Genomic DNA, 24,084 nt, shown 5'->3' on the forward strand with positions numbered 1-24,084 from the left:
ATGGCCTCAGTCACCTGATGACGTTTGCTCTGTTCTAGTTTTCTTTTTCTTATTTTAATTTATTTTTGTTGTTGAAAGTATTACAGACGTCTCTCTTTTTTCTCTAGTGACCCTTCTCCTCCCCCACCCACTACCCCCTGGCCTTCATCACATGCTAAACAAATGTTACTAGAAATTATTAAAAGAAAGTAGGATTATCCTAATTTTATCTGAGATGAGGGTTTATCTTTTTGTTCCACTCATCAGTCATGTCATGTCATAGTAGTCAAACCCAAGCCATCTGAAAACAGTTTTCTTTCAATAACAAGTGCTAATCACACCGTCCTGCACATCCATACAATTGTAAACCAGCGCTGGGCTGCATCTAGTTCTGACCTCCATGGCACCCGTGTACACATATTTGGGGCTTTTTTGAACAAAGGCCAAATGGAAAGTCTGATATTTCTTCCTCTGCCACTATTATTAATCGAAAAAATATTATAAAATTTTTGTATTAGCAGACCATGCAAAAATCCATCAAATCACCTACGAGTACAAGCTTTCCTAGGAAATGATTTTACCCCAATGTGGTAAATGTTACATGTTTTGATTAGAAAGAATTATTAGTGAAGATTTAGAAAATTAGGGTCATAGAGGTATTGAAAAATCATTTCTATTGCATGGCCTTACACTGTTCATGTGCTTTTAGTCCATTTTATGATGCAGCAGTTGGTTGGTGGAAGGGAGAGGTCCTTTAAACCCCATATTCAGTTGCCCAATACTTGTTCAGTGCGAGACATTGTGCAGGGCAGTGGAGGAGCCAAAATATGGATTGGTCCGTCACATAGACTTCGGCCTCAAAGGGAGCCAGGGAAGAGGCGGCGTACATAAAAGTGTGCTGAGCACATGCAGAATAAATATTATGGGCATTTGGAGGAATAGGATATTGAATTACCTGAGGAGCTGTTTGGGTTTTTTTTTTTTTTTGCTTCTGAAAGGAAGTGTTTCTATCTGGTTTCAAGTAATTTATCAATGAGTGCTTTCTGCCTATTTTCTTTAAATTCTGTATTATTTGGTGGGTTAGAGATATGCGATGCTTGTTTTCCTACCATGGTTAAATTGCTACTGCCCAGTCTCCTTTTAGCAGTATTATCTGAGACATTAGAGATATAATGGACAAAATATTGGAGTAATACACGTTGGGCAAAGACCCAGGTATGTGAGCATTGTTAAAGCTCATCCATTGAAACATTTACGGTAACTTTTCCTGTGTCAGCCAACTTCATGATGCTCTTCCTGTTTCATCAACCAGTTACCAGCAGGGCTGAGGTTTGAAATGAAATGCCTTGAGATGAATCATGCTTCCTCATTGGTTTGTTCCATTTCACATAGATAAGGCTGCCTATCGCTTGCTTCTTCTTTTAGCTCGAGAATGCCAGGCTCTCGTCAGAGATGAACACGTCTTCTGTCAACAGTGCCAGGGAAGAGCTGATGGAAAGTCGTATGAGAATCGAGAGCCTTTCGTCTCAGCTTTCTAATCTACAGAAAGAGGTAAGTCCGCATCTTCCCCCGAGAGGAACTGAAGGTGAACCTGAAGCCACCTCCACCAGGGTAGTTCCCCTGGCTTTGCTCTGCCTGGTGCCACTTTTCAGAGAGGGTGGAGTTTGTCTGCGTTCACAGTGCCGCCCAGGTTTTTTCATTTTGCGTTGCTAAACATCCTCTGAGCAGGACCGTTATTCCTAAACTAGAGGCCCGATGCACGAAATAAGTGCAAGGGGCTTGGCCCTCGAAGCTTGCCTTTGCCCTGGCAGCCCCGGCTTCGTCTGGAAGGTCGTTCAGCTCTCCGGTCTAATTAGCATATTATGCTTCTGTTATTATAGATTAGTAGATTAATCTGCTGCTCACCTTACTTACTTGGAAAGTAACCTCAGCTTCTGTTTTCCTTAAGGGAGGACATTTTGTTGTAAACTTTCCATATCAGATGAAACTTTATCTTATTCTTGATTAAACTTTTCTTTACTTTTTCTTTTATTTTAGTAAAATCTTGATTATAAAACTGACAGCATTTATTGCAGGAATTTAGAAAACAAAGCAGACAGTGACTTACAAAAATAAGGTAATAAAAAAAATTAAAATTGAAGTTTTTATAGTGCCTATATGTAGTATTTTGAAGTTTTCATGGAACAGTAAGGCTGGAAGGACCTTTGAGTTCGCTCAGCCCGAACACAGACCTAGGTGAGTTTAACAGCTCGCCCAGAGACTACAGACTGATCAATGGGTTTCTTTCCTAGTTTCCAGTTTGTTTGTTTTTAAATGATTTTATTGATTTTTAGAGAGAGAGGAAGGGAAAAGGATAGAGAGATAGAAACTTCAAGGATGAGAGAGAAACATCATCGATTGGTTGCCTCCTGCATGCACACCCCCTACTGGAGATCGAGCCTACAACCCAGGCATGTGCACTGATGGGGAATTGAACCAGTGACCTCCTGGTTCATGGGTTGACGCTTAACCACTGAGCTACACTGGCCGGGCTTTTTCTTTTTTCTTTCTTTTTTTTTTTTTAAAGTATGTCCAGTTCTTCACTTTAGATCTCAATCTCTTCAAAGATTTTCTTTTAGGAATTTAATACTCTTTTTTTCCATTACAGCATCTTAACAGGTACCTTTCCAAACAGGCCTCTTTGTTCTTGCTCTGACTTGACATTTACTACTTTTTCTCCATTTAATAAATTATATCCCAGTTGTCCCTTCTCCTTCAATTTTACGTTTCCCTAGCTTTTATTATTCATGTTTTTGCCTGCTGTTTAATCCATTTGACTGTGCCCATCAGTTATGTGCCCATCCTTGCAAGTTTTTTTGTTAACTTCAGTTTAGTAGATTTTAACTGATGTTAGGCAGGGCCCAGGGGATTTTTGGAGCTAACTCCTTAGGGAATAGGAGAGGAGCACATCCTTCAAGCAGAATAGTTTTACATTGTAAATAGCTAAAACAAATAGTTTTACTATTCTGACGGGGAGGGGTGATCCTTTCCCCTGTTCATTACTGGTATCAGATTTTATGATAAATAATATACCTTGAGGAATATCTCCATTCGTTGATAAATTTTAGCCTTAGAAAGATCATCAAAAAGGAAAACGCCATTTCTCAATATTTTCCTGGTGTACATCTTAATAGTATTATTATTGAGTCATATCAGTTTCATCATGCTGTTTTTTAGGCCACAGAATTTCCTTTCAGTTATGACTCATGTTAGTGAAGTACTTCTTAAATTTTATTTTAAATGGACATAGCCTTTAAAATGCTGACTTTAGAAAATATTTTTAAATACTACATGTTAGCAGTATTATGTTCTGGAATTAGGAATTTTACATATTGCTTACAGCATTTCTCTCATTTCTATCTAGACTTTTTACTTTGGCCAAATTAATTTGTTGGTCAGAGCCTCTTTGTATGCAGGCGTGTCCAGAGGCACTTTGAAAGCATGTCTAATTTTTGTTTTTCTTACGCCCAGACTCTGGGAAACTGCTATTGCAACTAGAGCATAATAAACTAGTGCAATAAATTGTTACAAACTATAAAATAAAATAAAACACAAGACCATTAGAGGTCAGTCATAAAATTTTAGAGTTAGAGGTGGGATCTTACAGATAATTAGGCCTCCTCACTTTCCAAATGTGGATACTGGTTTAGTGAGTGCCCAGGGTCTCCTAAGCAGCTAACAGCAGGATTGGGAGGGAGAATCTAAGCCTGCTTCTCATGTCCCGTTCTATGGATTTCACTACATAACAGATGCAGTGCAGCTATTTAAAATAGAATTTAAATATTTCTATTTAAACAACAAAATGATTCAGAATAACTTTAAAACCTTTTTATCCTACATGTTGATTTTTCTCTCCTAAGGAACTCTGGAGCATCAAAGGCAAACACATAGGGGCGTTTCAGGGTTTACAAATCTGGGCGCAGAGGTTCTCCCTGAATCTTGGCTACTTTGTGTCTCATCAGCCCCTTTAGATTCCACCTTGTTGCCCTGTCTGTCTACCTCCCACATGGAAATAAGGTGAAGAGATTCATCGAAGAAGAGACATTTTGGACTTATGTATATTTTTCTTTTAGAGGAAAGATCATATAAGAAACCTGAGAGGAAAAAATGTATTTCTCAGTTTATAGCATTTTTTTTGCAAATGCATCTAAGTGCAAGCTCTCAGAGGCAGGGATTATGTTTGGTATCACTGTTAGGAAGAAGGCCTGCTTCTGATACGGAATGTTAGATGCTGCTCTGAATTGTAATTAATTAATTGATTGATTGATTATTTTCTAAACAACTTTTTTGGGGGGTGTAATTCTAGGTTTACCAAAAAGTTGGGAAGATGGTTCAAACAGTTCTCCTGTCTCCCTCCTCCCATTGCCCCCATTGTTCCCCAATAGTTCCCCAAGAATCCCTGTACAGTTCCCCAATAGTTCCAGCAACTCTCAAACATACCCACCCCTGTGTTTTCTTTTGTCAATAAGTTTCTTATCTTTTGTTAGCATTTTGTTCATGGTCAGAACTAAGACCTGACAGTAGGTAGACTCCAGACTGTTTGGGTTTCACCACATCTTCTATTACTGTCATATTTTCTGCCCCAGGGAACTCATCTCCCCAGCCTCCTCTGGTCTGGGACAGTTTCTCAGGCTTCCCTTGTTCTTATGACCATGACAGACTGAGGAGCACTAGCAGGCGTCCTGTAGACTGTCCCCCAATCTGGGTTTATCGGGTGCTTTTCTCCTGATTAGCCTGGGTAATGGGTGTAGGTGCCCTTCTTGTTGCATCACATCAGGGACGACGTGACATCCACGTTACATCCCTGGTGACGTCAACCTTCACAGTTGGGTAAAGTGGGGTTTGCCAGGTTTCTCCACAGCCAGATTACCGTTCTTCCCTGCCCACACTCATTCTCGAGCTGTCAGGGGTGAAGGGCAGGGATTCAGCCCCACATCCTGAGGTGGCCTGTCTACATTTATTAACTGGAGCTCTGAAGTAGAGGTATAGTTCTTCCCTATTGGCACATTTATGTATTGGTTCACATCAGGGTGGACTCGTGGATATTTTATTCATTGGGTTATGATCCAGTACTACATTATTTTACCAGCTTCGGCCAGTAGGAGTTCTTCGGGTGGGTTGTGAGGCCCCCACTTGGGAGCACTTCTTTACTTCCTGGTGCTCTGAGGTGCTGCAGGCTCATCTTGTATCTTCCCTGCCCTCACCTCAGCTCTGCCATTTCTCCCAGGAGCCCTAGTTCTCCTTGCTGGAGAAGGGTACATGCACATGAGACCGGGCTCCCTCCTGCAGGCAGAGCTAGGTCATCCATGAATGTATGCTAACCCGTGTTTGCACACTTATTTGTCTACTTGTATTTATGTTAAGCTAAATACAAATTCATACTGATGTCTCTGACTCCTACCCTGTACCCCAGGGTTCGTTTGAGGCTCCCTTTCTCGTTTATCTGTAATTTTTCTCTCTGAGAGTAAGAAACCTGGTTTCTTCTATCCTGTTTACGTGCTTGTTGAAACCCAGTATACATATAAAGCAGTTTCACAATTTATTACCCACTCCCCTGTGAGAAATAAATCTCCCTTGTAGAGCGCAGTGTGTCTGCACAGTGTAGCGCTCCTTTTATCTCCGGACTCCCAGGGCCTCAGCTGTCCGTCAGTCTTTTTGAGTTGATTGCCTTTGCCACTTTCTGAGGCTGCTGAGATGAATTCTGTCTTGGAGAAATATAGAGGAATAATTACCTAGTGAGCCACAAGGTTTCTAGGATGAACTTCCTGGTATAGGATGTATAATTTCTCATTTTTTTAAAATACCAAATGTGAAGTTTTTATATTTACAATAATATCTGGCAGAGCACACTGTGTTGTGTAGTCTTTGCGGGCTGGGTGAGCACAGCAGTCCCACAGGGGCACATTCCCTAAAAGGACAACCAGAGTCCCTGTACAGTTGCCCAATAGTTCCAGCAACTCTCAAACACACCCACCCCTGTGTGTTCTTTAGTCAATAAGTTTCTTACCTTTTTAGCTCTTTACTTTTGTTGATTTATACTTCTGAGCTAAAAGCGTTGTAGGGGAGTCGGCCGTGACTTTCATGAAAACCATAGTTTAGAATTCTGTTCTATTTGGTCAAATACAGAAAAATTATAGGTGTGTTTATGACATTTGATGGCTATATCTTTTTTAAAGGCATTTCCTGCGGGCTGCATTTTATATTGGAGGAATTTTGGTTTTTAAATTCTTAAAATCAAAATCTCTTGCATTCTAATATTAGACATTCCTTAGGGTTCTATTTGCTTCCTAACCCAGGCAGTGGTTCGTGGTTTAAAATAGCCGCCTGTGCTAATGTGGGAATGTTCCTCGAAAGTCAGTGTGTTCCCTTGAATCTGCAGTCTAGAGCCTGTTTGGAGAGGATTCAAGAGCTGGAGGACTTGCTTGCTAAAGAAAGAGACAACTCGCGGCGCATGCTGTCTGACAAGGAGAGGGAGATGGCAGAAATCCGGGACCAGATGCAGCAACAGCTGAACGACTATGAACAACTTCTCGACGTAAAGTTAGCCCTGGACATGGAGATCAGCGCTTACAGGAAACTCCTCGAAGGCGAAGAGGAGAGGTGAGCAGCCTGCTTTTTGCCCTACCCTTTTTATTTAAATAAGAGTAAATAGGATTGGGTTATATTTTAAAACTAGGTTAACTTTAAATGTTTTCTCTGTCATTTCCTTTAACACCTAGGTGTTGAAATGTTCATAGTAATAGAACATATTTCTATCTCAGCAACAAAAACTGGGGCTCAAGCAGTCTATTATTATTATTATTATTATAAATGCTGAACTGTGCCAGGATGAAGTCTTTCCTTTGAAATTTAAAATGTTTTGATAATTTAATAAGTTGTAAAATATCAGATTTGCTGAAAGAAACTTTATACTTATTTTTCAAATCAGGATTAGTGTATAAGTCCTTTTAATGCCTATTCTCAGAAAAAAAGTTCCAATGGAAAAGCATCTGGTTTAGAATAAAAAGCCATTCAATTTCAGTATTGCATACATTTGTGATTATAATTTTGTAAAAAAGAAAATGCAGGCATGACAAGATTTTAAAAAGTAAAGTAAATATAACAGTGTTTGTGTAGGGTGATGGTCGATGGGGCGAATTCCTCTCGTTTCCCAAGCCTTCTGCATTATGGTTATATTCCGTTCCTGGGGAGAACATTCAAATTATTGTTACTCTAAAGAAAAATGATGGTGGGGATCCTAGCGCAGAGAAGTTCATCTTAGTTAGGATGTGCACCGGCTTGGTCTCACAGATCGCCAGTCATGTTTTGCTGTAGAAATGCACCTGCAGGGCTTCGATAGCCATTTCTAAGGCAGGAGGGGAAGTGTGTTTCATAAGCGGAGCATTGTTTTCCTGTATAGATTGAAGCTCTCGCCGAGCCCTTCTTCCCGCGTGACAGTCTCACGAGCATCCTCAAGTCGCAGCGTGCGCACAACTAGAGGGAAACGGAAGAGAGTGGACGTGGAAGAATCCGAGGCGAGCAGCAGTGTTAGCATCTCTCATTCCGCCTCAGCCACCGGGAACATCTGTATTGAAGAGATAGATGTTGACGGGAAATTTATCCGCTTGAAGAACACTTCCGAGCAGGTAAAAAACAACGCCCCTCTGTTCCCCCAGCAAGACTTTGCTGGCTGGTGGGCTATCTTAACAATTGTAATTGCTCCTCAGCCTTTACTTGGGTTTAGTGGTCTTCACCTACATTCATGAAGAAAGTGTAAATGAAACCAGGAGGGGGGAGAGGAGTTTGTGCGCTAGTTGGTTTGAAGATTTTCTTCATTAGCCCTTCCTTACAGAAGAGCCAGGGCTTTTGGTCACTCCTTGTCATTTTGTCACAGTGGCCTTTCCAAGGATGGATTATTGTTACTCCCTACCCTTGCGAGATTTCTGAAAAACTTGGAGTGTGGGTGTAAATGGAGGGCATTCTTTCACAGCCATTAACTTCATGAAAAGAAGGAAATACGAGCCAGACTTAGATATTTGCTCTCTGAATGAATGAGTGAACGAATGCTAATGCATCTGGACCACTTCTGCCCACATTTAATCTGCAGTATTGTCGAAGTTGCTGTTCTGATGAATGACGAAGCCATATTTTCTTTTCTTTTTTTATCTCTTTATTTTAGAGGGAGGGAGAGAGAAGGTGAGAGAGGGAGACAGAGGGAGAAGGAGAGGGAGAGAGAGAGAGAAACATCGACGTGAGAGTGAAACATCAATTGGTTGCCTCCTGATTGTGCCCCTACTGGGGATGGAACCCAAAACCTGGGTATGTGCCCTGACCGGGGATTGAACCTGAAACCTTTCGGTGTATGGGACGATGCTCCAACCAAGTGAGCCACACTGGCCAGGGCACCATATTTTCTTTTTATAATAGGAAAATATGAATCATGAGAGTCAGCCATAAAGCTAGATTAATTTCCTATATAGACTCGTTGGTTTGATTATTCCATAACTCTCTGTGCATTTGAAGTGACCTTGTTTTATTTTCTTCTCTGAATAGGATCAACCAATGGGAGGCTGGGAGATGATTAGAAAAATTGGAGACACATCAGTCAGTTACAAATATACCTCAAGATATGTGCTGAAGGCAGGGCAGACTGTTACAGTAAGTGACTTTAGTCATCAGTTAACTTCATTGTCTTACCTAACAAAGTAATTCAGGAAAATGATTGGCTTAAAGAGAAGCATTTTAGAAACGGGCATTAAAACATCTTTGACGTTATTAGGAAATCACACATGCTGTTAAAGAGTTTAAAAGTTCTGTGCTATTGAGAGCTGCAGTTGTCTATTAGAAGTGAAAGAATTGACCTATGAAGTCTTTCTATTTTGTCTACATGAGTAGATGTAAAACGGCTGTCTCCTGGCTGACCATTGTAGCCCAGGGTACTTGAGGAGATACTGCTTGGCATAGAGAACAGTTAGGAAGGCCATCTATTTATTATGCTGGGACCTGCCTTACAGCGACAGCCTTTAGTCTCAGATGAGCATCAGAATCTGATCTGGGCAGGGTTTAGTGTCCAGGCCCCACTTACCTTAGCCACCATCTCTAGGGCTGGGATAGGGACTACTTACGTTTTCAATGGAAGTCATTAGGTGATAGGCTCTTCAAGAGCCACTCCTTTAAACATAGTATTTTACCAAAAGTTACACGGGGCTTTTACATAATATCAAAGGCTCTAGATTTAGAGAGATGGGCTCTGTGCCATTCTGATTCTGTTTTGAATTCTAAATGGTTCTCTATTGCTGTGTTTGAAACACTGCATCTTCACTAGTTACTAAATATCATTTGCTCATTTTTAGAGAATTTTCATTGGTCAATCATAAGGTTCCTTTGCTCTAGCTTAGTAAGTAGCTTTAACAAACAATGTGTTAGCTTTGATAGAGATCTTTAAGAAGTTACTGTTTTCATCCTAAAGAATGTAAAGATGGCTCTTTTTATCAATTCTTTTAAAAAATATTAAACATGTTTTAAATTTTGATGGATATAAACCTTAGTGTCTAAGATCAAAGGCTCAAGAGGTTAGAACTTCTCTTTTAAAAGTGTATTCATAGAGCGTGATGCCACATTGTGAAAATATCAGATGCTAATTTTATAATCATGGGTAAAATGGGAACAAATACCCTAACTACATTATCCTTTCCTCTCCGTAGTAATTACTATAGTGAGAAAATTGCTCAGTTTTTTATTATTTGTCTTATGGAAGCTGCATAATGTAGTGGAAAGCATCTAACATTTTAATTCATAAGATTCAGATTTGAGTGTGCTCTCTATTTCTTTAAAGTAATGTGAAGCCTTTATGCCAATCACTGCATTTTCCACTGCATATAGTTCTGCAGGACTAAACAGATACATATTCTGTAGGACTAGGGGAGTAGCCAGTTGTCATATAAAATACTGGAATACATTTTTTTCTCTAGTCGGTAGCATGAAACGTGAGAAGAAGCTCTTTGGAACATGGTCATGATAAGTGATTAATCTATAAAATTGTACAGGGCGATAGCAAAGATGAATTTAAAACTCTAGAACAGAAATAAGAGAACTACACAGGTCATTGTAAATTTTTTTGTAGCCACATTAAAAAATGTAGAGAAAGATGTGAAATTAACTTTCGCACTACATTTTATTTAACCCGATATATGCAAAATATTACCATTTCAACATGGGATCAATATAAAAAATTATGTCAGATATTTTATTGTTTTTCTTCCAACTGATGTCCTTCCTGCATATCTCCATTTGGACCAGCCACACTTCTAGTGCTCACAGCCACATGTGGCTACCATATTGTGCAACTCGGCTCGAGGACATATTTATTACTTTTAGGATAAATTACCCAGTAAGATTGCTGATATTTTATGCTTATTATTAACACGCAACCAACCATGCGATTCCATGTGGACTAGTGAAAAGTATTGCTCGCAATTAGGAAAACACTATCATTCCACATGATCTGAAAGTCTGCCCAGATGCATTCCTTTTCCAGTTTTCTCCCAGGACATGCCCCCTGACCCTTTCCATGTGTAACGCCCATGGAAGACCTGGGAGCTGCATGTGGGATCTAAAGAGGAAGGGCTCCTCATCAGCAATTCATAGATTTTTTTCCACCTTTGAAAGTATACTGGCCTAGACCATCTCCAGTCTCCGTCTGCCATCAGATAGCCCTTTGTGTTGTAAAACATGTTACTGGTAGAGAACTTTCCTATTTTCATGTGGTTTTTAGGACGATCAGGACAGGGCATCATGGCCCTACAGGTGAGCACACTGAGGTGTAGAGGTGTAGTGATGTGTCCGGGATTCACACCTACGTTTTCTACTCTAAAGTTTTCTCCACTTTACCCATATTCTTCTGCCAATAAGTACATTAAAAATATGGCAGTATTTTCATGCCAGTGAAAGGGGAATGCGATTGTTTTCTTTGTTTTGCCTGTTTCAATAGCAGTCATATTCCTGTATCTGTTTGGAGTTCCATTTCACACGGTTCCTGGTTGGAGACATACCACTTTCCACGAGCATTCTCGATAGGCCGTCTCCTCCAGAAAGTCTGAGAAAAGTTAGTCCTCTCCTTGACTCCTGCTGCAGGCAGCTGGAGGGTAGTCCTGTGGGAGGGGTCAGAAGGCTCCCTTCACATGAGCTCATAGAGCTAATAGAATGCTGACAGTGAGAGCTCAGATTCACTGAGCAAGCCAGCCACTCCCTGTGGGTGGGTAATGGCTTGTTCTGGACAAAAATTTTCAATCTTCTAGGTACCATTTCTGTCCCATTTTATGGATGACAAAAGTAAGGTCCCTTTCTCGAGGGTAGCTGACATGCAGAGGAGCTGGCATATGCGTGTAGGCAGCTTGACTTCCGAGCCCTGTGTCATCATTTTCATTTATCAGATGAGGAAGCTGAAGCCCAGATCAGTTCTGCGGGTTCTCCTTGACACAGCCAGTTAATACAGCAGGTCTGGGGCTAGGGCACAGGCCCAAGGCCTTTAGAATCAGCCCTACTGGGTGTTCAACTCTCCTCATAATGTTGCTGTCATTGGCATGCGGATATGGGTTCTGAGTAGACTGATGTCCTGGTTTTGTTTCCAGATCTGGGCTGCAAACGCGGGTGTCACAGCCAGTCCTCCCACCGACCTCATCTGGAAGAACCAGAACTCCTGGGGCACTGGCGAAGACGTGAAGGTCATCCTGAGAAATTCTCAGGGAGAGGTATGGCCATTCATTTTATCAGCACCACTACCGTGTCTACTTCAAAGTTCATCACGCAAGTGTGATTTCTTTGCAGAAATCAAAAAGTGACTGTTGCTTAAATCAGACCAGGGCTGCCATCTAATTCAAGGAGACGCTGACTTCAGACGTGGGGACGCAGTATGAGTGTCAGAGCCCTGACTGGTGACAGCAGAGGCTCAGTGAGCCTGGCCACGCCGCTGTCTCCACGCACACGGCTGTGTGCCCTTGGCAGCTTCCTTCGCTCGCTTAGTTTTCTCTAAAATGGAGATAAGGCAATATAAGTGAGCTAACATTAATATAATGAGAGCAACAGAAATGAGACAGTCCTGGGAGGTGCTTGGAACAGCATCTGGTCTCTAGTGAACATTAATGTTACCAACCTTGTCACTAGCTGTCAGTGTGTGTGGATTTTGAAGATCTGCTTGATGTGTATGTTTTCAACATGTCAGTCCTAGAATTCTTATCAAAGCACCTTACCCATCCCCAAATGTCAGGTAAAGTCACCTGGTGCCCCCACCACACACACACACACACACACACACACACACACCTATGAGTGCATGCGTGTGCACCAGGAGATACAAGTGTCTTTGGGAGGGAGTGGTCTCAGGCAAATCCCAGTGTCCCGGGGGCTGCTTCTGTCCTCAAGGACCAGGTGCAGGCCTCGTGCCCTGGCCTGCGCTGGCCAGATGGGCCCCTCACTAGAGTAGTAAGTACACTGAGGGCAAGGACCTATTCTCATTTTTTCCTGGCATTGTGCCTGGCACATAATAGGCACTCAGTAAGAATTTCCTGGATACATTTTTATAAAACTCCAACATGGACCTTCACTTAAGTTCAGAGAAATAAAATGATTAACAGTGTTGTCACGGGGCTGAGGCATTTGCATAGGAAGGCCTGTGCCGGCCCCCTTCCCATCCTCCCTCACTGTCAGCGCGCTGATGACTAGACTGCTCCACGCAAGGAACCCGCTGCAGGATGGGGAGTGCCCCTCGCCTCAGGCCGAGGCTGGGAATGGAACGGCATCTGTCTTGTCTGTAGACCTCAGTTGTGTTAATTTTGGGGGTGCATCTGGGAAACTCACCTCCAAATGCCTGCTGGGTTCTCCGGGTAGGGGAGTGCCCTCAGTAATTCACAGGCTTCCAGGTGCGGGGTCTCCCTCCTGTTCTCCGCGCGGCAGCCCTGGCTTGCTGCCTGCAGCACTTTGGAGTCCTTCCCAGCGGTCGCTGGCGCTGCCGCCTCAGTGCTCGGATTTCTGTAGCTCCTGTGCTGGTGGTTTCTTTGTCACTGAAATGGGCAGAGTACACATCTCTTTCAAAACATGTAGGAGCGGTGGTTCGCTCAGACTGAAAAGCACTATTATAAGGCAGATGAAATCGGCTTGTGTGAGCCGTGGAATCTAGTTGCCACCCATAGCGTTCTTTTCTGTGTGAAAATGTGTTCCAAGTTAGAAGTAATCTTAATAGGAGGATATTTGGAATGCAGCAGGTTCAGAACCCACTCCAGAGATCCGATGACGTGCATAAAGCAGGTGCCGGAGCCTGGGAGAGGTCTTGAGGTGGAATCCTCAGTGACGTTTCCATGAAGCGACCGGAAGCTCGGGTTTCCCTTCATAATGAGACAACTGACTGTCAGATCTGTTGGTTGGTTTGTCTGGTTTTTTTTTTAACAAACGATTGCTTCCTGCTTGTTAGGCCCTATTAGTGACTTCTGTCAGCAGCAAGGGTGGTATCACAATGTAGTTACTGATTTCTGTGACTGCCACGAGGACTTTTGTCAGCTATTTAATTCTGCACAAGACTATGTTTAGTAGCAGGTCCCAGATCTGTTTGCAACGATCTGTATTCATCACCATAAAGACCACTTTTCTGTAACCTTGAAGGTAATTGGCTCAAGCCAGTTTCGTTTTCTGTGCCTGTTTTCTTCTTGCTGAGTCATTGAGAATGTCAGAAAACCCAATTACACTGGCTTTCAGAGAATGGGGATGCGTGGGCTCACAAAACCCAAACTCCAGAGATAGTGGGCTGGACCCATGGGTCCCCCTGTTGTCTCTGCTTCCCACGTTGTCTCCCTCGTGGGTTCCGGGTGGCTGCTGGCTGCCCCTGGAGCTGGCTTGGTATAGGAAAGAGCGGCTTCCCGTGTCTTACTGTGCCAGCTTGGCTCACGTGCCCGCCTCTAACCCAGTTCTGGGGCCAGCTTGAGCCTCCCTCCCCCTCCAAGACGGGGTCACACTCCGTGAGAGAGAGGGGTGTCCAGTGAAACTGGGGCTCTGACTGAGAACTGAGGGAGGGAGTGTTGGATGATTAAAAACATAGAAAATAAAATGTCTTTGTATGAGGGAAATAAAAAATAAAGCAGTCTCTCTGTACCTAGCAGAATATAGGCACAACTGAAATTTATCTATGCAAATGATTACTTCCCTTTACAGAGATATAACTTAACCATCGGCTCCTCGAATAACAAATGAGTAGTTATATCCCGGAAAACAGTAAATGCTATATAGCTCAGCCGCCAGAAGCTAGAATGTGAAGAATCTGCAACAGATTTTGAAAAAGTCCTTCCTTATTTTAAGATGAGTTGAGGAAAGCTGGGTACTTAAAAAGCTTTTTGAGAATCTTTTCTGTTTTGTATGTATGCCACAATCTCCCAAATGATAGCTCAGCTCCAAGAAATGTAATTGATCTAAATTATACTTTGGTTAAAGCAGGCAGATACTTGTGAAACGGCTCCTTGTTTGTGTAGACATAGACCAATCTCACAGAATCGAAGTTTCCGGCTAATTGAGAGACTCAAAATGGCCCATCTTTCCTGGCCCTGCCACAGTTATCAAAATTCCCACAAAATGCTATCATCTCCCTCACTTCACTCACACACTGTATCCTTGGACGTATTTAACATGAAAGCTCATTGCTATGCCACTGTGGCTTTCTTCCTCTGCTATTTTAAACTAGCTGGTCTGTGTTAAATTTCAGATAAGCTTTCGCTGACATCACGTTAGCGCCTTCCTCTTCCTGTAAAGGCGTTATCGTGCTTGAGTGACGCTAGGACACAGGACAGCGTAAATTAGGTGCTCCGAGCCTCCCGGGCACTCACTCCCCCTGCCAGCCTGGAGCTTAAATGGAATCACTGCTGTGTCTGTGCGAGTCAGCAGTCCCTACAGGAAAGGCAGTAGGAAATGGGATGGCTACTTCCTGTCCCACGGACGGTGAATGACGGGCGGTCCATTTTACGTGTGGAATACACTGGCACTTCACTAGTGTTATCAGTAAACAGTGCTCATTGGTCTTGATTCCATGTCATTCAAGAGGAGCCAGTTGCTGAAGGAATGAAAGGAGCTCGTCCTTTTCTTCTCACTCATCAGGGAGTCCTGTTGCTGCCTTGGCCCCTGAGGTCACAGCAGCTGGCCTCCAACGTCATTTAAAAAAATATATCTACACTAATAAAAGAGAAACATGCAAATTGTTGTCACTCCACTATGCCCACCAGCCAATCAGGATGAGTATGCAAATTAACCCAACAAAGATGGTGGTTAATTTGCATTTGCAGGCACGGAGCAAAGACTGAAGGCTCCGCCCGAGCGAAGACTGAAGAGGCTTGCCTTCTCTGCTGCAGTCAGAGCGAAGGCCTGGGTCCCAGGTGCCAGAGGAAAACCGGTGCCGGCATCCAGGGGAAGGAAGGCCTATTGCACGAATCTCTTTGTGCAATGGGCTTCATATATATATATATATATATATATATATATATATTTTTAATATATATATATTTTAAATTGATTTTTAGAGTGAGAGGAAGCAGGGGGGAGAGAAACATTGATGTGAGAGTGAAAAATCCATTGGCTGCCTCCTATAAACTCCCCTGCTGGGGATGGAGCCTGCAACCTTTAGGTGCACAGGACAATGCCCAACCAACTGAGCCACACCAGCCAGGGCTCCAACTTCATTTGATTCAGCACTTATTTAGCACCTTCTTTTTGCTGGAGCCAAGAGAGAGCCTTACTCTGTATTCACGTGGAGGGTTGTAAGAATTCAATCTGCCAAATCATTTACAGAATTTGGAGTAACAGAATGGGATACGAAGCAGTGGGACCTTCTCAGCAAGCATTTCAAATTGGATACCAGAAGCTTCTCTGCAGGGAATATTGAAGATCTAAGAACTGCTTCTAATTATGCAAAAATTCCTGTTCAGTAGCTAAAGCTACTGATGAGCCACTTTAAACAAAGTCCCTGATGTAGGAATGCTACTTCTTACACTTACGTGTGGTTTCAACTTAAAATCAAACTACTCTTGCTTTTAGGAGGTGGCTCAAAGAAGTACAGTCTTTAAAACAACCATACCTGAAGAGGAAGAGGAGGAGGAGGAAGGAGCTGAAGTGGCGATCGAGGAAGAACTTTTCCACCAGCAGGTATTACTTCAATATATTTGTTTTAAATTTTATGAATGGAATCACATGAAAACCAAAACCAATAGTGGAGTTTGGGTTTTCCCTTGTGCCTGATGAGCCAGAACAGTGATCTACAATGGGGGCTGCTTTTCCTGAGGAGATCCTCAGGAGAGAGTACATTAGGTTACTGCAACAAATGTTGGCGTGCCTTTGTAAAACATTATCTCATTATATCCAATTTCAGTTTTGTCTTTTTTTTTATGTACATAATACGGTAGGACATGTGTGACACTTAAAAATAAGCATATGTAATTAGAATGTATGCTCAAAATTATTTGCCTAAGGGTTCTGTGATTGAGAAGTGTACACTGTTAAATTAGAGTAAGCATCTGCATGTAAACTTAAAAAAATAACAAAGAGCAATATTCAGCTTCAGAACGAAACAAACGCGTTGCTACATTAAGTTCCTAATCATCTAATTGCAAGATAGGTTTTAGCTGGTGCTTGGGCTTTTGAGAGCCCTTAAAGAAGTTCCAAATTTGATTTTAATTAAATTGGAATTACTAATAACTAACGAGCCTTCAGTTTATATTCTCAAGCTGTTTGAGTCTGGTCATTCATCAAAACTGCTCTTTTCATAAGACTGTCTCCAGATTTATAAATCTGTTCGTTTTGCTTTATGAGTCCCAATCCTACTCCAAACGAACATTACCTTACGCGTGTAGTCCCCATGGTGGAGAACCACTGGAGGTGGGCTATATGAGGTAGCATGAACTTTTGGCCTGGATACTTCATACATTTCAGGGACTCTTTAAGAAGAGATACTTTAGACTTGGCTTCACTAAGAAACAAGCTCGGGATCCATTTCCGGCCCTTAATGAAACGTTGCAATGACTGGGAGTAAAATAACGATGTCAGGTATCTGAAGGGGCGAGACTGGTGGCTCAGCGGGAGTGGTAGTCGGCCAGCCGCTGGAGAGAGCTCTCTGGGCCCCAGAGTAGCTGAGATCTCGGGGAAACCTGCTTGCCCAGTGTTTTGAGGGATGGGCAATTGTTGGGGCAGGAGAGGCAGACGATGGTGTTCTGAGGGTGTTTGAATTATTTGTTGTTACATTGACAAACCACCCCAAAACTTAGTGGCTTAAAACAATGGTTTTTTCCTTCCCATGATTCTGTGGTTTGACTGGGCTCAGGTGGGAGGTTATCTTGCTCCCCGTGATGGAGACTGAGTTAATCAAGCAGTTGCTGGGAGCTTGGCTGGGGCTGGAATGCCCCTCACATCTCTTTCCATGTGGCTGCTCATCGTTCAGCAGTTCAGCCCCAGCTCTACAACTTGGCAGCACCCTCCAAGAGGGTGAAAACAAAGAGCGCTGGGTTCCTTACAGGCTAGGCCCAGGTATTCTCCCCGCCAAAGCAGTTGTAAGGCCGGCTCCAGGTGAGGGCCAACGTCTCCACTCTTTCCTTAGGGGAGGCGCGGCAGGGAGTTTGTGGTGATCTTTAGTTCACCAGGGGGCATGCCAAGACTCACACACGAGGTGTATCTGTGCGTCCAGTTGTATTGCAGGGCGTGCCTGAGAGAGAGGCGGGGTTGAAGGTGGTAGAACACCCGGGCAAGTAGCGGCTGCACATTTTGAAGCAGAGGGGAAACTGAAACAGTGTCAGAGGCATTGACTACAAGGGAGATTGCAGAGGTACAGCGGGACTGGTCCTTCTTTTTTTTTTTTTTAATTCATTTAGAGAGAGAGAGAGAGAGAGAGAGGAAGGGGGTGGGAGAGAGAGAGAGAGAAACATTGATTTGTTGTTCCACTTACTTATGCATTCCATTCAGTGGTTGGTTGTTGTTTGTGCCCTGACCTTGGTGTATTGGGATGACGCTCTAACCAACCGAGCTACCCGGCCAGGGCCCTGAGGAACTATTGAAATGCAGATTCATTAAGCTCACTGGCTGAACTTGAGGGTGAGAGAAGGAACACAGAAGTTAAAGATGTGTGAGGTGTTTAGCTTTTGTGATCAGAGAAAACAATATCAAGGTTCAGAAGACAGGAGATGGAAGGACAGATCAGCTAGTTGGACTTCACAGCGGTGAACGAATCCAGTGGCCTTGCAGGCTGACGGGAAGTTTTTCTATGACTTTCACATTTGAGGATGAACCCAATGCAAATGCTTCGGGACGGGGATGTTGAGGAGCCAGCCGGCGTGTTGTTCTCTGATGTGGTCGTTCAGAATGGAGTCCATCAATCTCTTTCCTAAGTTATAAAAGGAAGTTAGTGGACAGAGGTTTTCAGCTTTGGTTGCATATTAGAATCCCTTAGGAACTTTACCATTTTGTATAAATAGATTCTCATTTAATTGATCTAGGGACTTAGATCAGAATTTATTTTCTTTAAGCTCCTCAGTGTAACCGGAGTTGAGAATCACTGTGCTGGAATTTGTTAGAGTTTTCTGGGGAAGAATTCCTTAAGGGACAGATGAAAAAGGATAAATGAGAAATGATGAGGGTCCACTTGAAGATACGGATTTGTAGCATCTCTCATTAAAATACTGTGATCCACTTTCTTAGCACGACTTTCTCTTTCTCTTTTCCTCATCAGGGAGCCCCTCGAGCAACCAATCGAAGCTGTGCAATTATGTGAACTTCTCAAGTCGACTGTCTTCCTCAAAGTGAAGAAGGACGGTAATCCTTACCTACATACAGTGCAGAGCCTTCTCAGAAGCACAGAATATTTTTATATTTCCTTTATGTGAATTTTTAAGCTGCGAAATGATGGCCTTAATTTCCTTTTTTGACACTGAAAGTTTTGTAAAAGAAGTCATATCCATACACTTTGTTGCAAGATGTGAATTATTGACACTGAACTCACTGTACTGTTTGGAAAGGGTCCCTCAAATTTTTTGACATTTTTTGTATGTGTTTTGTTTTTTTTAAGTTCTTATGAGAAGAGAAGGGGAGGGAGGGTCATTAAACCACTGTGTGTTTGGGCATAATTTGAAGATTGCTCCATATAGATTAGCAATCTGCTCTTGATTATTCTCTGCTACATATAACGGTGCTGTGAGGGAGGGGAAAAGCGTTTTTTCAATATATCGAAATTTTGTACTGAATTTTTTTGTAATAAACAATCATGGCTACAACTTTTTTTTTAATAGAAAAGAGAAATTTTGTAAGATGGCAATATTAACCTAATCATGTAAGCACCCTGGATGAAGGATTCCACGAAACTTTGTTTTATGGTTACTTCTTCTCTTAGATTCATAATTCACCAGGGGTATGGGGGGAGGGTGGGAAGGGGGAGGGAGGGTTTCTCTTAAAACGCGTTAGCTGTGTTTTTTTAAGATAGTGTAACTTGCTTAAATTTCTTATGTGACATTAACAAATAAAAGGCTGTTTTAATATTCATCTACTGTCTTTTTTAACTTGTGCTCAGTGCTTTATGCTTTTTAGCTTATTTCACAACAAGACTTAAATGGGAACATAGGTCGGACAGTGGGAGAAGTCATTGAGGAAGACATTTATTTTTATTTTATTTTATTTTAAATTGATTTAAGAGAGAGGAAGGAAGAGGTAAAGGAAAAAAAGATGGAGATTATACTTCTAGAACCTAGTTTTACTGCCTTTTAAAATGGCAAAAAGATATTGCTTAAAAGCCACCGTTTAGAGGGGTAAGGTATGAGTGATATGAAATACAGGTAGGCGTGTGCTGTGGCGGGGGTACCTTTGTCAGGTATCATGGTAATTGGGGTGTCGTTTGTTACGGGTTTGGGGAAATTTTGTCGTGTGATTGCTTTAGCTAAGTGAGTTCATCTTGTTGAATGTGGAGTATCTGAACCATACCTAACAGATGATAACATTTCAGGAGCTAAGCCAGAGTCAATGTTTGCTTTTCTTTTAAAATATTCCTGCGGTAAGCTGCACACTACCAGCTTTCACTTGAAAATAACTCAGAGTCCCAGAATCACTGTGCTCTGCAGATTTACTGCATCCTCTGGTGCCCTCACAGACTCAGATAAATGCTGGGTTAGAAATTCCGTCGGTGAAGCAGATAAAACGATAACTTCTCACACAGATTTATCTTCACAGTGAGAATGGCAACGTGGTGTGGGGCCAGGCTTGCCTGTGAAACATTTTGCCACAAGATGGGGTTCTTGTCATCAGAATTTGCTCTAGGTACTTGATCGTTGGTAAATTAGGTTTTAGAAAAATCATGACACTTTCATTAGTGAAGAATTAAGAAAAATTGGCAGCTGTGATACCAAAGAGTAGTAAAGACTAGTGAAATTTCGAGTAAAAAATCCAGGACTCCGTTTTGGGCCCTTGAATGTGTGAGCGGTAGATTGTTGAGACGATTCAGATGGACAGATGAGACTGACAGGACGTCTCTGAAAGTGAGCGGCACCGCGGCTCTCCCCACAGAATGTTGCTGGTCAGAGCGCGCTGCCTCTGTGTGTTACATGTGTCTCCCTATCAACGGAGTTAAGAGCAAACACAGCATAGAAAACTGCATTGCTGGGTTAGTGAACTATTTTATAACAAGCATGACTTCCCACCCCATTTTTGCATTTTGTCTCCGATTATTGTTGTTTCACCACTGTTTTTACTCAGATTTATTTTTATTCCTCTTGCTTGGCTCTCGCTTTTCTTCACTAAAAAGAAAAATTTGGATGTTCTTATGTTGTTGACTATTATTACTTCGTCTCCATTCACTGTTCTTCCCTCTGGGATTTCTCTTCGACTACTTTGAGCCCATCCTCTCTCATATGGTTTAGGATTCTTTGTGCTGCATTCTCAGTAACTGCCTTGGGTTCATCACACAGATTCTGTTCTGAGCTCTGTAATCTGCTTGCCTATTGAGTTTCTTTTTTTTATTTTTTATTTATTTTATTGAGTTTTTACAGAGAGGAAGGGGAGGGATAGAGAGTTAGAAACATCGATGAAGGAGAAACACTGATCAGCTGCCTCCTGCACATCCCCCACTGGGGATGTGCCCACAACCAAGGTACATGCCCTTGACCGGAATCGAACCTGGGACCCTTGAGTCCGAAGGCCGACGCTCTATCCACTGAGGCAAACCGGTCAGGGCATGCCTATCGAGTTTCTAATTTCATTGACTATACTTTTCATTTCTGAAGTTTCCTTTGATTCTTTTTCAAAACTTGCCTATTCTTTTTTAAACTTATTTCAGAGAGGAAGGGAAAGGGAGAGAGACATAGAAACATCGATGATGAGAGAGAATCATTGATCCACTGCCTCCTGCACACCCCCTACTGGGGATCGAGCCCACAAACCCAGGTGTGTGCTTGACCAGAATGGAACCTGGGACCCTTGAGTCTGCAGGCCAACGCTCTATCCACTGAGCCAAACCAGCTAGGACTCATGAGTTCTTAAGATGCTAATTTTTCTGTTAGCTGCCTCTACTGACTGCCCCGCCTCCCGTGGTGGTTTGCTTCCTGGTGGGGTGTGTAGCCTTGTGACCTCGTCTGCAGCAAGGGTTGCTTCTGTGCCCCAGGGTGTGGGTGGGTTTCCAGGCCAGCTCCCCAGTGATAGCAATGGTTCGGCCTTTCCTGTTGTTTTCTCACCTTGTGATAGCGAAACCCACTGTGACACTGCCTGGGCGTTCCCTGCCCTTATTGGTGCAGCAGTCCGCTCTAGGTGGTCTCCTGCGCCCGCACGCAAGGCCACGTTCCTGTCCCTACTCCCAGCCCCTAACGCTCACATTTCAGACGGTGAGTTCAGTTCTTTGTTCCTTTATGGACACGTCTCGTTCTCTTAAGCTGGGCTCTGTATTACAACAGAAATGTACATTTTACCAGCTGAATAGTGGAAGGAGGGAAGGGATTTCCTTGTCAGTTTAGTCTGTCATCATACATAAATGCATGTGTGTACACATTTATTTGCATATATGGATATATTTATTTGTAAGAGATGTGATTACCCTAAGTCAGTTCCTCTTGGTTTCTCTCTTACCCACCATCCCTTTCATCATATCTTAAATCTGCAAAGGAATTTATTTGAATGCCTCTTCTTTTCCTGGCCAAAATACACGTTAGAAACAAAATGAGATATTAAGAAGAATCTTTCAGTATCCATGCTTCCGGATCGTCGGCTTCTAAACAAAATGCAGATCTTCTCTCTTTGGTTCTATTGCACGAAGCAGTGGCACCTTGGATAAGAATTTTGGGAGGTACCGTCAGAGGAGGATGTTAAGGTTCAAACTTGAGCCCCTGAAATAAGGTTCTGGTAAAAGTGACAGTTACTTGGCAAAACCCAGGATTCTGAAATGGGGACTGACTTTTTCTCTCCCCTCCTATCCTTCCCCTAACCCCCCAATAAAACAAAAACAGGCACCAAATGAGGCAATACTTAGGATTCTGTGTTTCTGCCATTTGCCTGCCTTAACTAAAGGGACATTCGGAGCCAAATCGATGGGAATGAGGAAAAATATTTAGGCAAAACTCACAGAAGTCGTATTTCAAGTTGTTGGAGAGGAAGCTGCATATGAACAGTGTTGAGTGGGAAGAATTAATAGGGAACAATTCTGGGAGTGGGTGCTCCTTGGCTGTTTGGAGGGTCAGAGTGAGGGCAGGGAATAACAGGAGATGGACGGGCGCCAGTTTGCCCCGGAGACAAGCATCAGGCCCAGTGTGTGACATCACTCACTCCCTACTCCTGCCCCTCCAGTCCCCAATAATGTGTTTTCCCTCACTTTTAACAGCACAGTAAATCCTGTTTTCTGCTGACATTTCTCCAGAGACAAAATGCACTTTTCAATGTAAGGAGACAGGCTGTTCAGGACCTTAATTACTTTATAACAATAAAACATACTCGCCCAGATTTATTACGCGAGCGCTTCCTCCCCCAATCTGAACGGAGTCCTAGGTTCCGTGCCAGCCCAGTTTGCTCTCAGAGAAGTGCAGCTCTTGTTCCATTTCGGTGGTTTTCAGACTTCCTTTGGCTGAGTATTACTTCCCAGGGGCCCGGTCTGTGGATCCTGAAGATTTATCTGTGTTTGGTATGCCATTTCCTCAAATATTGGTGTTGATTTCTTTGATTTAAAACGGGACAGTCCCATGTCCCGTGGCTTCAGGTAAGCCACAGGTGCTAACGTGTCCACCGTGCGACCACACCAGAGAAACCTCACCGTGCTGAGTAGGTCTGACCTCCGGCACGAGCTGGCTTTCTAGCTCAGTGGCCACGAGTGATCTTGTTCATTATCTAGTGTCCCAAACGGTGCGTCCCACGTCACCTGTTCCCCCTTTCCCTTCTCTTTCTCCCTGCATTCTTTTAAAATATGTTTTTATTGTGCTCGCTTCGGCAGCACATATACTAAAATACGTTTTTATTGATTTTTTATTTATTGACTAGAGGCCTGATGCACGAAATTCAAGAGTAGGCCTTCCTTCCCCCTGGCTGCCGGAACCGGACGTCTAGTCTAATTAGCATATTATGCTTTTATTATAGATTTTTTTTGAGACAGAGAGGGAGAGGGATAGAGAGATAGAAACATCAATGAGAGAGGGAACAACATCGATTGGCTGCCTCCTGAACACCCCCTACTAGGGATAGAGCCCTCAACCCCAGTGTGTGCCCTGACCTAGAATCTTGGTTCCTGGTTCCTGGGTCGAAGCTCAACCGCTGAGCCACACCAGCCAGGCTCTCCCTGCCTTCTTTACCTCCGAGCCAGGGAGCCCCCCCCCTCACACCGCCCTCTAACCAGCCTCCTTTTTGACTGCGAGCCCGGCATCTGGTGCCTTCTCCTCCTGGGATTGCGGCCCAGCGCTCCCCACCCCTCTGTTACACTGCCTTCCAATGGGTGTCAACAAAGGACTGAACCTAAACGCTTTCTGGGGCCAAATTTTTCTATGATCCATGTTCCCGGTTGCCTGGTTGGATCATTTCTCTGTAAGTTGTCCTGATAAGAGAACAATTGTTAGGAAATCT

General features: G+C 43.0%; 1 protein-coding gene across 1 annotated transcript in view; it reads left to right on the plus strand.

The window, feature by feature from the left end:
• LMNB1 (lamin B1) overlaps positions 1 to 19,438 on the plus strand; it is a 35,885-nt gene extending 16,447 nt beyond the window's left edge. Inside the window, exons 5-11 of the mRNA XM_070412558.1 lie at positions 1,405 to 1,530; positions 6,398 to 6,618; positions 7,418 to 7,643; positions 8,551 to 8,655; positions 11,628 to 11,747; positions 16,063 to 16,170; positions 18,740 to 19,438. Of these exons, the coding sequence (XP_070268659.1) occupies positions 1,405 to 1,530; positions 6,398 to 6,618; positions 7,418 to 7,643; positions 8,551 to 8,655; positions 11,628 to 11,747; positions 16,063 to 16,170; positions 18,740 to 18,781 (948 nt within the window). The 3' untranslated portion in view covers positions 18,782 to 19,438. The remainder of the gene's footprint in view (positions 1 to 1,404; positions 1,531 to 6,397; positions 6,619 to 7,417; positions 7,644 to 8,550; positions 8,656 to 11,627; positions 11,748 to 16,062; positions 16,171 to 18,739) is intronic.
• Positions 19,439 to 24,084: the final 4,646 nt, after the last annotated feature.

This window comes from Myotis yumanensis, unplaced genomic scaffold, assembly GCF_028538775.1.
Source record: "Myotis yumanensis isolate MYYU_CA2020_CCGP unplaced genomic scaffold, mMyoYum1.0.hap1 SCAF_4, whole genome shotgun sequence".
Taxonomy (NCBI): Eukaryota; Metazoa; Chordata; class Mammalia; order Chiroptera; family Vespertilionidae; genus Myotis; species Myotis yumanensis.